Below are 13,761 nucleotides of genomic sequence, written 5' to 3' on the forward strand. Positions count from 1 at the left end.
GTGTTTTCTACCTTGTTGATCATATTGGAGAAGTGCACATCCTTGATTTGAATGATGTTGCTCTTCATCTCCAGAGAACGATCAACAATAGGTGCCGAATAATCTAAAGACACATCAGTGGCTGCTAGAACTGAGAAAGTTAGCTAGACTGACTTGGGCACTAGCAAGCACAACAACAGCAAGGGCAGTTGGCCTGGCCAACTAGGAAATTGGCCTAGCCAACTCAGAGCAGGCAGCAGAGGCAGTTGGCCTGGCCGACTGGGAAGTCAACCTAGCCGACTCAGGGTAGATAGCAATCGGCTTAGCCGACTTCAAAGTCGGTTCAGCCGATTCTGAACAGACAGGCAGCCCTCCTTTATTGCTTGCAGGGGCTTGATCTCCATCAATGATGCGGTAATCACTAGATAAGTGCACAACCCCTTTAGCTCCCAAAAAATCAAGTCTAGCTATTTTCTTGCGCTTCTCATGCTTTTCTGTAGCAAGACTTGTTTTTTGAGATGTGATTGATTCGGAAAGATTATTGTGTTGTTTGGCTTTTATAGCTGAACTTTTGCTTACATCCGAATCAAATTGTTCTTTCACGCCCACTAGCAATCCTCTTTTAGCCGATGACTCAATTGTGATCGGCCTTTTCTCATTGGTCTTTCCGAAGTATTCATAGAATTGCTCCTCTAATTGAGACCATGAACCAACAGTGCACCAGGGCAAAGATGTAAACCATGCAAAGGCAATACCAGTAAGAGATAAAGGAAAATTTTGCACTCTCATATAGTCTTCTTTACCGGCAAAACCCAACTGTGAGAGATATATACTAATGTGTTCTACAGCGGACTTATCATCTTCACCACTAAATTCATAAAAATCTGGTACCCACCATCTATCAGGAGTTTTCAAGTAATCAATGCATATGGGTATGGTCTATGATACGCGGGCACCTTCCATTTAGAGGAGCCATATGGATTTCTAGTATGGGCTAAATCTTCATCGATTCAACTTGATTTGAGAGCAACATATAAAGCCGAATCACTAGTTTTAGTACTCGAATGCCTTGCTGAAATTTCATTAATTCAGCTTTGAGTTGAGAGTAATATATGAAGCCGAATTATGAATAGGAGCATTGGCATATGGTGCTGAATTTTGAGAGCAATTGGCTAAATAATTAGCATGGTTATAGCCAATTCTCTCATTCATCGGCATGTCTTACGGTGAAATCACATATTGTGAACTTATAGCCGATGAATTAGGATTTACATGTCGCATGTTGCTAGTAGCATCAAAACTTGAAGAATTTACAATTGACATCGGCTCTTGACCATAATATCCATAATTAAAAGAATCAGCCGATGCAACATATCTAGTATCACTATGACCAGTAACATCAACATGAGAGCTCATAGAACTTTCAAAATAATTATTGGGATCATAAGATGCATTTGCAAGTTGTACCTTGAGGTAATTGTAGTAGTTTTGTGATGAACCACCTTGGTACTCCATGATTTAGAACTTGACCGCCTTGCTGAATTTTCCAATAGCAAGCACAACACGTTGCAAAATTGCAAACGAGATCACAAGGGGTCAAAACCAAATGCGGTCGGCCTTTTGGGCCAGATGCAACGGTAATGGCGAGCACAAGAAGATAAATCAGCGAGAAGTAGGGCTGGGGCAAGAAGATTCGGCTACAAAGTAGAACCGAAGCAAATTCTTCCCCCAGCGAAGTCGCCAAAAAGTGTGTTGATGTCGGAAGTGATCTGAATCACACACCAGCAGAGCCTTGGACGCCCGGGCCGCTACGAACCGAAGAACGCAGCGAGGAGGTCACTCTTTTGCGGTGAAGAACGGAGAGGTTTACAAGCAAACCACCAAAGGATAATCAACATGCTTACGTGATGAAGAACCGTCTAGTTTTCAGGCAAACCAGCAAAGAAATCGTCGAAGCTCTCGCCCAAGAGGGACCCCGTCAGGGCAAGGACGTCGTCGGGTTGCCCTAGGTTGGCCGGCATGCCTAGGGTGCCATCCTTGGTCATTGGATCAAGGGATGAACAGCATGGGAGTTGAAGAAGATGGCAAAAGGGTTGGAGTAGAGGTAGTAGATTGATTTGTTTGTCGATTGGATAGATGGGAACTCAATCGGCCATGATCCTCTCATATATATAGAGGGGGGTGGTCTTATCCCGGTAGGAAACCTCTCCAAGACTTAATCTCCAAGTTCCCACGAGTTTGGAAGAGTTGGGATCGAGTTTGGACTCTCCTTGATTCGGACTGCGAAAATTAGAAGTTCTGACAGGGGGTCAGAAGTTCTGATTTTCGCGCAAAGCCAGCACTTCTAGGTGAACATCGGAAGTTCTGACAGGGGGTCCAAAGTTCTGATTTCCGCGCAAAGCCAGCTCTTCCAGGCGAACATCAGAAGTTCTGATAGGGGGTCAGAAGTTCTGATTTCCACACAAACTCAGAACCTCCAAGCGAAAATCAGAGGTTCTGACAGGGGGTCAGAAGTTCTGGTAGAGTGAGATTTTCCTGAGGGAACAACTCCTTCATCCAGACTCCGGAACACGATGATTTAGTCCATCCTCACTTCAATGACTTCATAGAATTAATGGACAATTTTGGTTGTCAACAACAATCTCCCCTCAGTCTGCATACTCACATTTCAAGACCTGCAATAGTACAGAGATAAGCATCATATTTTCTAACTGCAACAAAGATAAGGTATATGACAACCCTCCAAGCTGCCTACTCTACACAAGCTGCAACAGGTTTCATATTTTCTAACAATAACCGATGATAAGCAGTAAGCATAAGTGTCAAGGCATTACCTGCTGTAAATGAAAACCGAAAAGTATTATGATTCAACAGGAAGCAGTTGACATCAGTGCTTATTAAGCCCTAGGCAAGAACCAGGAAGAACATAATGAAATTGCTTGTGACGTAATGCTCAATATGTACTACTTAATATTCATGGGTAGTGATGAAACAGTGATGAAGTCATGGTGGTCAATCAGCAGAAGGATATAGGATAAGACAAGGGTGTGTCTCGTATCACCATGCAGCAATGAGCCCTATAATAAACTGAAAAAATAAATTGATAGTTGAACCAGAGAACTATGAGGAAGGTGTCTCGTACTCTTGTAGACCTAGCTAAACAGAAGCCCTCCAGCAAGCTGCAAGCCTGATGTGAGAGTGCAAGCCTGAAGAACAACACTCCTTGGGGCACCTGAAATTTGTGAAATGGTAGAAGATAAGCTGAAACTTGCTACTTGACCTAAGAAGATAAGCTGCAGCCATGTAACTTATACAACCAATTTAGAAGTTTGTGAAATTGTATCTGCATGTCTGCACAGTACACCCACAAAAAAACAACATGTGATGGGATCGATTTGTATTTTACCTTGGAGAGGGGGTGTTGGCCTTCGCTACGAGTGGAGGAGTTGACTCTGCTTCGCGATGGTGCTGCTTCCTGGTGGGTGGGTGGGTGGGTGGGTGGAGAGGGCGGCGCTACTCCTAGCGCTGGAGCAGGACCATGACTGTGTCAGAGGATTAAGCAGATGGGGATTGGAGATTAACGGTGCGGGATCTGGTTCAGCAGATGGCCGGGGAATTGGGGATCGCCACCATCGAGGGGCAAGGCACGGGGATACCTTGATGTCGCATAAATCCAAGGAGAACTTGACCGGGGAGGACGCCATGGCCAGCCCTACGCGCATCACGCCGCCCGAATCCGTGCCAGCGGCAGCGCTGGCATGGCCTCCCTCGAACCCTAGCTTTAGGGGGCACTCGACGTGCGACCCACTCGAGGGAATCCTTGTGGAGACGGCAGTGGCATCAGGTTGACGAACCACCATGCAGTGGAAGCCCCACCTCCGAACCCTTCTAGATCTAGATCTGAGAGGGGAAGCGACAATGGAAGAGGAGGGGGTGGTGGCCGCACCGGTGGAGGAAGGGGTGGTGGCCGCGACGGTGGAAGAGGAGGGGGGTGGCCGCACCAGTGGAGGAGGGGGTGGTGGCCGCGATGGTGGAAGAGGAGGGGGGCCATGGTGTCGGAGAAAGAGAGGAGGGGAGACGACGAGAGATGTGCTGTCGGAGGTAGAGAAGAGAGGGGGCGAGGGACAGATCGAGGGGGTGGGAGGCAGACGCGGACTTGATGTGAAGTCCATGGGATTGGATAATTTTTTCGGGTCCGAGAGCTCAGTATGTGTGACGCGTGTTTACGAGACATGTCTCCCATAAAATATCTTTAACACAGACGCGTCTTATTCCTATATCACAGATATGTTTTCTTGGTCCGCGTCTGTAGTACCCGCCGATATATTACTGACGCGTGTTTGGAACACGCGTCTGTAATAATGAGTTATCACATACGCGTGTTGGAAACGCGCGTTCATTCCTACGTCAGTAGGGGACGCTGGTGGATATTACAGTTTTTTACGTAGTGAAGCAACCAGCGTGCATTTGCCTTTGCAGAACCCCTTATGTTTCTCTGTGTTCCATGCTCTCTTCTCCCCCTCTTCCAAGCGTTGGTTGCTTCCATGTCGTCGCCACCCAGCAGAATGCCCCCGTGTCCACGTCCACGAAAAGCACGGGTTGAGTACTCCTATGTCCTATATATGGGATCGGTGACACTGGGCAATGTTGCCAAGATCAAGGAAAAAAAACACCAAGTACGTCTCTTGAGTCCCCATCTGCGCCTGCTCTGACCTTGGCAGCCACACACTGCTTTACACTGTCGATGCATCCTAGCATTGTTCTTTTTTTCCCCCCAAATCACAGCTAGCTAGGCCCCAACCAATCGAACCTCCTGCTCCAATCCATGGAGTTGGCAGCGATTGATCGAAGTTGAGGTGGTGCACAGGAAAGGAAGGGGACGAACGCAGCAAAACAGTGCGTGCTCTGTGTGGACTCGTTGCTCGCGGCGCTCGTTGCAGGGTCCCGGCTCTCTTTGGTCTCGCACTGCACATGGACGACTCCGCCTCCATTGCTGTGCTCGTCACCATGTCAGACTACAACACCACGATGGCAATGTACCAGCACTCCTTCACCCTGCCGCATGCGCCATCTTCCAGCAGCTGGCCTGGTGTCCTCCCAAGGTTCGGCGGCGCCAACCGGCATCATGAGCAGGGCAGTAACAGTCAGTTGTACACTAGTAGTGCTAGTTAGGAATGGTCCAGGACATCCACTGCATGCCTTGGTCCCGGCCATGTTGCTTCCGCGACGGTTCGGTCACGGGAGCAGGTGCGGACGCCCCTTGCTGGGGCATCGCGCACGCCGTGCTACCATCCTCGCCGCAAGCAAACAACGAGCCACCTCCTCCCCCGGTGGCCTTTTGTGCGTGCCCGTCCGTGATCCCGGATAGTCCGCCGCGCTACAGCGGTTACAGTGGTCTCTTGCTCCCTCGTGCTCGTGCGAGCATGCATGCTCGTTCAAGCAGGGGCTAGCAGCTACTGGCACTGGCAGGCAGCAGCGTCCGTCTATATATCCGTCTCTCTCATGCACACTACTCGCATTCCCTTGTCTCTTGCACACCCCCGCTTCCTGCTTGGTCGTTTCTCTTCTTCCGATCCGTGCCACTGCCAGCCAGCTTGCGTTGTCAGATCTATCTATCCACCGTACCACAGTCCACGGCAGCGCTAACAATGGCGGCCGCCGCTCGCCTTCTTCTTCTTCGCGTCCTTGCGCTTCTCGCCGCCGCGCAGGCGGTCGTCGGGAAGAGCGCCGTGCTCTCTCTGCGGGAGTTGGACGGACGACGGGGTGCCGCGACGGAGACCCGGAGCCGGAGCAGCCGCTACGCCGACGCAAAGCCTGCTGAAATGCTAGGTACAGCACGTACCGTACTGGTGCTTTCTCAGCTCTGTGTAACAGAAACTTTGCATGCATTTGGAATTCAATCAATGAAATGAACTCATGTGTTCGCATGCAGTTGCTGTCACATGCATGCTCACTTCCGCTTCCCCATTGCGTGTCTGTCATCTTCTTCAGGAGAGCACAAGAAAGCAGGGGCAGCAAGAAGAGCGACCACCGTGCTAGAGCTCAAGCGCCACTCCCTCATTGCCATCCCTGACGACCCCGCCGCCCGCGACCGCTACCTCCGCCGTCTCCTCGCAGCCGACGAATCGCGTGCCAACTCATTCCAGCTCCGCGACGACAACGACAGGGCAGCGGCAGCGGCCACGCGGTCCGGCTCGGCAGAGATCCCGCTGACCTCCGGCATCCGGTTCCAGACGCTCAACTACGTCACAACCATCGCGCTCGGCGGTGGCAGCTCCGGCTCCGGCTCCCCCGCCACGAACCTCACCGTCATCGTGGACACGGGAAGCGACCTCACCTGGGTGCAGTGCAAGCCCTGCTCCGCGTGCTACGCGCAGCGCGACCCGCTCTTTGACCCCGCGGGCTCCGCCACCTACGCCGCGGTCCGGTGCAACGCCTCCGCGTGCGCGGCCTCCCTCAAGGCGGCCACCGGCACGCCGGGATCCTGCGGTACCACCGGCGGCGGGGGAGGCAACGAGAGGTGCTACTACGCGCTGGCATACGGCGACGGGTCCTTCAGCCGCGGCGTGCTCGCCACGGACACGGTCGCCCTCGGCGGCGCCAGCCTGGACGGGTTCGTGTTCGGGTGCGGGCTCAGCAACCGCGGCCTGTTCGGCGGCACGGCGGGGCTCATGGGCTTCGGCCGCACCGAGCTGTCGCTGGTCTCCCAGACCGCGTCCCGGTACGGCGGCGTCTTCTCCTACTGCCTGCCGGCGGCCACCTCCGGCGACGCCTCGGGCTCGCTCTCCCTCGGCGGAGACGCGTCGTCCTACCGCAACACGACGCCCGTGGCCTACACCCGCATGATCGCCAACCCGGCGCAGCCGCCCTTCTACTTCCTCAACATCACCGGCGCTGCCGTCGGCGGCACCACCCTCGCGGCGCTGGGGCTCGGCGCCACCAACGTGCTCATCGACTCCGGCACGGTGATCACGCGCCTGGCGCCGTCCGTGTACCGCGCCGTGCGCGCCGAGTTCACGCGCCAGTTCGGCGCGGCGGGCTACCCAACCGCCCCGGGGTTCTCGATCCTGGACACGTGTTACGACCTGACGGGGCACGACGAGGTGAAGGTGCCGCTGCTGACGTTGAGGCTGGAAGGCGAAGCGGACGTAACCGTGGACGCGGCCGGGATGCTGTTCGTGGTGAGGAAGGACAGCTCGCAGGTGTGCCTGGCCATGGCCAGTCTGTCGTACGAGGACCAGACGCCCATCATCGGCAACTACCAGCAGAAGAACAAGAGGGTGGTGTATGACACGGTGGGGTCCAGGCTAGGCTTCGCCGACGAGGACTGCAACTATGTATAGATAGAGGGAGGAGGATGTGGAGAGGATGAGTGAAAATCGGATGATGTCTAGTTATCTGTTGTATAAGCTATGTCCACCTAACTACTGAGTGTAGTTTGATGAAATTCCATAGTTTTAATAAGACTTATAAATCCACACAATCAGGTGGCTCCAATTAGAATAGGGCATAATATACCGCAGAATATCATGAAAAACTTCTTAATAGACCGAAGGAAACAGCTATAGACATACGTACTGTTTGGTTGGATGATTTGTAACGGCATCTGATTGCGGTGGCAACTGATAACGTTAGATTCTGTTTGTCTTGCTTCCACTGTAAACGCATCACGCCGTAAAGCGATACGGGCCAAGAGAAATCTGATACCGCTCAAATCTAGCCGTAATCTATTCGCCTCATCTTCCCCTCGACATCTTCGTCCAATTCTTTCCCAGCGCCGGCACCGCCCATCCCCACTGCCACTTCGCGTGACTCCACCCCTTCCCGTCCTCTCTGCCTTCTCCAATCTTGGCCTGCAGAACCGCGCCGCCCACGCCGCAGCCCAAGGTGTTCTCATCTCGTCGAGGCCGTCTGCGCGGTGATCCACTCCGCTGCCCAGAAATTCCAGACGTCCATGGACGATGTCGAAGAAACACTGTCACTTGCTGCACACCGTGATGGCCTCATCGAGCTAGGCGAGCGCCGCCGCCACCTGCTCCGACAGACCGGCACCAGCAAACGCCTCTGGGCGAGCGCCGTGGCCATCTGCTCCGGCACCAACGAACGCCTCGTCGACTTAGGACTTACTGCGAGATGATGAGCGACTCGAAGACCAGCCTCCCGCCATGGACGAGCACGAGGTGGATGCAACTGGCCGCGGCGTGCATCCTCAACGCCATCAACAATGCTGCATCTCGAGTTCCCACTCGAAGCAGGCACGCAGTGGCGCCAAGCATGAAGATCTCCGTCTCGCTGTGTATCCAATTCCTTTACGGACACGAACCAAACAAAGGCAGTATTCGCTTAATTTGTTTTCATTTGCGGCGTCTTCCATTACTGTTCACGTTTACGTTTACTGGATGCAACCAAACAGCTCCATAGAGTGAAGAGAAAGAAATATGTATAAGATACACTATTTAGTACTTGCACTGATATTCACTAAGCTTAGTCCCTAGCCAACATATCCTTTATAAGCTAGATAGAACAGAAGTTTATGTCCATTTGACCCCTTCTCCAGCATCACCCTAAAACAATATGCAGGTAGCCCTTGTGAATTCTATCTTCTTGGCAGATGAACAAGAGGTCTTGCAGATGATGACTCTAAATAACTTTGTCAAAGTTTGGCAGCTGAGAGTGAGGGTTTAACTGAAATTTCAATATCTCCAAATGGTTCTTTCCCTTGTTGGACATCAATGTAGTTGTAACTCTTCAGAACCTATAGGAAAAAGCAAATAGATCTTATGAATAAAGTTCCAGATAACAAAAGAGACTACCTGCAGACGCAACGTAAATGTAGAAATTGCATGTCAGTTATGTTACCGTTGTCTCAAAGAACATCCTTGCAGCTTGTTTTCTTGTTTTCCCTTCCAAAATTTTGTTCAAACTGAATTTTCCAGGCTGCCCATCTGATGACGGTGAAGTCACATGATCCTTAAAGAACAGTGCGACAGCCCTACAATACCATAATGAAAATGTCACAGCTTCTACTCAAATAAGAATGGTACGATCAGCTCAAACACATCTCATTACCTTGTCCTAGTAGACATGCTTCCTAATCCGGTGGTTCCAGTACCTACACTAGATACCCCTCCAGGTGTACTCATGAGACCAGGGATCTCTGGTTGGTCATCATCTTCATTGATTGGAAAGAGGAAGGACATATTATCGGAGTCACGAGTACTTTGTCCAGGTAATGAATACTTCCCATCAGTTGATGGTATTTCAGAAACAGCAGTTCCTCCAAGCCTCCCATCAGTTGATGGTATTTCAGAAACGGCAGTTCCTCCAAGCCAAGATGGAGTTCCACCGGGAGTTTTGTAAGGAGTGTCATTTTCTCTTATTGGAGATGGCACATCTATTGGCGAGAATCGGGGCAACTCGGGCAACATATCATCATCTGGTGCTGCACCTGCAGCTCCTGATGATTTTAGAGTTGGCAAAGGTTCAGGCTGTGCCTCTGCATTTCCTGGAGACGTTGGGGCGGGCTCATGGTAAGGCAGTTCCGCAGTTCCAGGAACATTTGGGCTTAGCTGCCGTTCAGGTGGTGCGTCCTGACCATGATTTGCTACACCAACCACATTGCTACACTCAGCATCAAGGCCACTGACACAGGGGAAGTTTCTCTCATAGGTGTCTTGAAGATTACTGCACATCCCTGAAAAAGGAACAATTCAGGGTATGAAATGGTTTCTTGAGATTGAACAAACTATACACCTCCAAGAAAATCAAAGAGCGTATAAGCTTACCATGCAGCATAGGTTCAAGCAAGAAGCTGCCCTTTCTATTAGTCCTGCTGAATCTCCACGTATCAAGGCTTGTTTGGGGTAGTTTTCTCCTCTTGCAGATCAACTCATCTAGTTCAGCACCATCAATTTGCTTGCTCATACAGCTGCGCAAGAGAAGATGGAATTACCACAGGTACCAAAGAGTAGCTCAATTAAAATAACAGCATACTGAATTTATCATACCAAATGCACCATTTTAGATGGTAAAAGTATATGGATGGTATATTTTTGTAATGGAACAGGTCCTAAAATGTTCACCAGTAAGAGTAACCCAATTTCTAAATGAACATGTGAAACCAAATGGTAATGATGGGTATTGAGTTGTAGTGACTAAGCTGTTTAAGATACTGCTGATGGAGACAGTGTAGAACCTATACAGAATTTCCCCCAAAAAAAGCATCCATGCAGTGATACAGTTCCGTATATGCTAAAGAACCAAGCAGAGCCGATGCAATTAAGTGTGTAACTACATGTATGAATACACTTCTCTATAATAAACCTTGAACATTATTTTGTGCACCCCAAAATAGCTACCCTACATGCAGGTGTAGAATAGTGCCAACAACTACATGTTCCGTAGACCACAAAACAACATAAAAAATAGAACTTTGTTTCATAAATCATATAGATGTAAATGTATAAAAATAGAAGCCTGATCACTGTTTGTTCTTTGACTTGACTGCATCTCAAAGGTAGCACTGTGCATCATGAAGTTTGAAGTATCATGTATGCAATGCATTGGACATCAAAGACTATGGGGACTCAGGCCCTGCCTTAAGAAGGCCAGCATTGGATATTAGCATGCAGACTTTCAAGAACATAGGTACATCTTTTGACCAACGAACAATTCAAACTGCAAGCAATTGTTTTCTCTCAAAATAGAAATCACATTAATCATTGTTCCAAGTTATTCCACTGAAATATTGCTCAAATCATGTAAGAATCTTACATGCCAAAATTGAGGCTCAATTAAAACTTACTCATTGGAGAGCACAATTTTGTAATCAAATTTCATCCCTCTCTTCCTCTTTCTATTGTTAACTTGTGTTTTTGGCCTTCTATTATCCTCATTCTCTTGTACTGGAGGTGGAGATGGCTGAAGCCCAAATTCAGGTAATGGAATGTCTAAAATCAGAGAAGTAAAACGAAATCTGTATCAAGAGGAGTTGGACAAACAAACAAATACTTCAGGTACATAATGTGTCAGGACAAATACTAACCAAAATTTAGGGGCCCATCATCTACAAAAGCATCAAATGTGCTTGGTGTCCGTAAATTGGAAATGGATCTCCCAGGTACTTGTCGACCAGCCGAAGTTGTTTCGTCAATAACTGGAGGGGTGATAGCCTTGTTTTGCACAAAAGGTGAAGAATCATGGTCCAAATCCATGGGGTCATCATTTCCAAGGATTGACTCTGTTAACTTCAGGTGAGGAGACTCATGTGGAGCTTCACGCATTTTTTCGGGTGGATCTAGTGCTCCATCTGTCTGATTTGCTATGTTGGAATTTACTGGTGAATTGCCTATGGGAGGATCTATGGGAGCTTCTTCATTAGGATTGTTATTAGCTCCAAAACCATCATGAAATGGAGGGGACGTCCTGAACATGATTGCAAAGGAGACATGAATCCACAAGTAAAAAAGAGAGAAAGCATATTAAGAGACATACTCATCCAAAATTGCTGTAGGCCCCATGTGTAATGATGGACCAGGACCTGATTGCTCTACTCTGGCATCCTGCGCAGTGAAGTAAAATATTAGTGAACAAGAAGAAAGGAAAGAAAAAAAAAACAGTAGGATAGTATGAATACCTCATCAAGTTCTATCATCACATATTCTCCTTCTGCAAAACCAATCAGCTAGTTAAACGCAGAAGCCATGGCTGAACATTGTTTATCAATCAAAATAAAAACTAAGTTAGGGGTTCAACGCAGCTGATTGCTTCAAAAAAAGAATAAACAAGCATTCACTATAGTGAACTTTCCTTACCAGGCAAGGTAATCTGATCACGAGTCTTCTGATGATTATCTGGTGTACTGCAGAGAGTTTAACAAAAAAAATATTACATAGGTAGCATTTGCATTACATGACATAAAACAATGATGAAGAACATCAGTTCTTACTCCATCAGAGAAATTGCATCGTCCAAGTTTAGGTCATCAAGATTTAGTGTTGGTGGTAATGTAATGGACTCAAATGGAGCACGGTCTGCATCAATTGGAAGATCAACTTGGACAGAAGCGAATGCAGTTCTTATTGTAGTTAGCATTCGATTACAATCTTGAAACAGGTATTGCACCTTCCATGAATAAATGCGAACTAGACCTAGAAGAAGATGCCCTGATAATCTTAGAGCAATTGGAACTTCAGGGAACATTATACTTTCTGAAAAGGCAAAAGGTATTCATTAGAAGACTAGGGAAGGATTTACAGAATAAATCACAGGGAAATGACAGCAAAATTCCCGAATGTAGAATAGAATCAAGAAGGTAGATACTGAGTCAGAACATACTAAGAAACAACTTTTCTAAGGAAATTATAACAGGACATGGTCATTATAGAATAAATAAATCCAAAGAATAGAGTGAAATGAGGGCTGCTAACTTGCAGCAACCACAACTGACAAATCACTCAGTAACTTCCACTCTTCCCCACACCCAACCTAGGGCTCACCAAATCACAAGGATTTTGCTAATTGTCTTCAGTCCAACTAAATAAATAAATAAATAAAGGATGATCTTCCTCTTACAGACAAACACGAACAGCTACAAATACTACATAACTTCACGTGTTCTGTTCCAGGACTAATAAATGAGGCAAAAGATACATTAATTTGCCAAATAATCTCACAAGTACATGCCTGGCTCAAAAGATCGTATCTTTGGCTATAAATAAGCCATATCGTCTGACAAACAGCCTATTGTAAACAATTGCAACAGGCTATGCCCCAACTTCCTGAGGACATGACTAAAGTACTTTTTTCTTTTCTTTTGTGTTTCTGCATAAACTGTGACAAGAACCGTTCTTTACGTGAAATTCATAATGACTAACCGAAATACCAGAAGCGAACCGTAATTGGGAATATCATCTACACAAGAGTTCTGAACCAAAACCCAAAGAAGCCCCTTCTCCGTTTAACTTGCGCAATGCCGGTTGGGGACACAAAACCCAAAGAAACCCCTTCTCCGTTTAACATGCGGAATGCCGGTTGGGGACCAAATCCTCGCACAATTGACCTAGCGTCGCATGATTCCACCGCATTTTCGCCGAAGGCCACAGGGAGCACCGCACCTTTAAGCCTCCGCCAGATGCTTCCAAGAATCCCTCGCCAAAGAAACAAAGGGAGGAGAAAAAGATCCTGCTTTTTTTCTACCAGCGGTCGACAGAGGGAAGGGAAGGGGAAAAAACGCGTCTTTGGGCGAGCGAGGGGCGGAGCCGACGGACCTGCATAGGTGGGGATGTCGATGCCGTCGATCTGCGGCTTCTTGATCTTGCGCTCGAGGTGCGCGGCGATCCACACGGTGCCCAGCGGGCTCTTCCGCGCGAGGATCGTGTGCGAGTAGAACATCCTCGGCAATCCCCTGTGCGGCTCACCGATAGGCGCTGGGGTTCAGGTAGCGGCGGCGGTGGCGCGGAGGAGGGCGACGCGACGACGAGAGGATACGGGATGGGATTGCGAATTTGTTTTGTGGGGGGAAAGGTTTTGAGGCGAAGCCGGGAATGGCAGTTTCCAAATTCCATTGGATGAGGAGGCGGGAAGGCGGCTTTTGGCGCGCGGTTTTCGGGCGTCATGGCGGGATGGATGTGCAACTTAGCTATGCCCTTGGGCTTGGGCCTTGGCTGAGGCGGGCCACACCGTCACGAGATGCCATATACTCCCTCTCTCGCTAAAAGACAGTGATTCTCCCTTCCTAAAAAGTCAATAACTTTTAATTTTAACCTAACATATTTAATAAAA

General features: G+C 48.6%; 2 protein-coding genes across 2 annotated transcripts; one reads left to right on the forward strand and one right to left on the reverse strand.

The window, feature by feature from the left end:
• The first annotated feature begins 5,503 nt into the window (after positions 1 to 5,503).
• LOC136471870 (aspartyl protease family protein At5g10770-like) lies at positions 5,504 to 7,466 on the forward strand. Its single transcript, XM_066469619.1, has 2 exons — positions 5,504 to 5,808; positions 5,971 to 7,466. Exons 1-2 carry the CDS (start codon positions 5,628 to 5,630, stop codon positions 7,320 to 7,322), a joined length of 1,533 nt encoding a protein of 510 aa, XP_066325716.1. The 5' UTR covers positions 5,504 to 5,627; the 3' UTR covers positions 7,323 to 7,466.
• A 934-nt stretch (positions 7,467 to 8,400) lies between these two features.
• On the reverse strand, positions 8,401 to 13,476 carry LOC136471871 (sister chromatid cohesion 1 protein 3-like). The gene is made up of 11 exons (XM_066469620.1): positions 13,248 to 13,476; positions 11,927 to 12,188; positions 11,793 to 11,839; positions 11,615 to 11,646; positions 11,473 to 11,540; positions 11,024 to 11,403; positions 10,784 to 10,928; positions 9,765 to 9,907; positions 9,049 to 9,673; positions 8,839 to 8,971; positions 8,401 to 8,734 (listed from the first exon to the last, which is right to left on the reverse strand). Exons 1-11 carry the CDS (start codon positions 13,369 to 13,371, stop codon positions 8,633 to 8,635), a joined length of 2,061 nt encoding a protein of 686 aa, XP_066325717.1. The 5' UTR covers positions 13,372 to 13,476; the 3' UTR covers positions 8,401 to 8,632.
• Positions 13,477 to 13,761: the final 285 nt, after the last annotated feature.

Source organism: Miscanthus floridulus, chromosome 8 (genome assembly GCF_019320115.1).
Source record: "Miscanthus floridulus cultivar M001 chromosome 8, ASM1932011v1, whole genome shotgun sequence".
NCBI lineage: Eukaryota > Viridiplantae > Streptophyta > Magnoliopsida > Poales > Poaceae > Miscanthus > Miscanthus floridulus.

Excerpts from the sequence above, each read along its gene's own strand:
- LOC136471870 (XM_066469619.1), top strand. The coding sequence starts at position 5,628 with ATGGCGGCCGCCGCTCGCCTTCTTCTTCTTCGCGTCCTTGCGCTTCTC. Across the intron at positions 5,809-5,970 it reads AAAGCCTGCTGAAATGCTAG|GAGAGCACAAGAAAGCAGGG; the intron begins GTACAGCACGTA and ends CATCTTCTTCAG.
- LOC136471871 (XM_066469620.1), bottom strand. The coding sequence starts at position 13,371 with ATGTTCTACTCGCACACGATCCTCGCGCGGAAGAGCCCGCTGGGCACC. Across the intron at positions 11,404-11,472 it reads CCTACAGCAATTTTGGATGA|GACGTCCCCTCCATTTCATG; the intron begins GTATGTCTCTTA and ends AATCATGTTCAG. Across the intron at positions 9,908-10,783 it reads AAAATTGTGCTCTCCAATGA|CTGTATGAGCAAGCAAATTG; the intron begins GTAAGTTTTAAT and ends TCTCTTGCGCAG.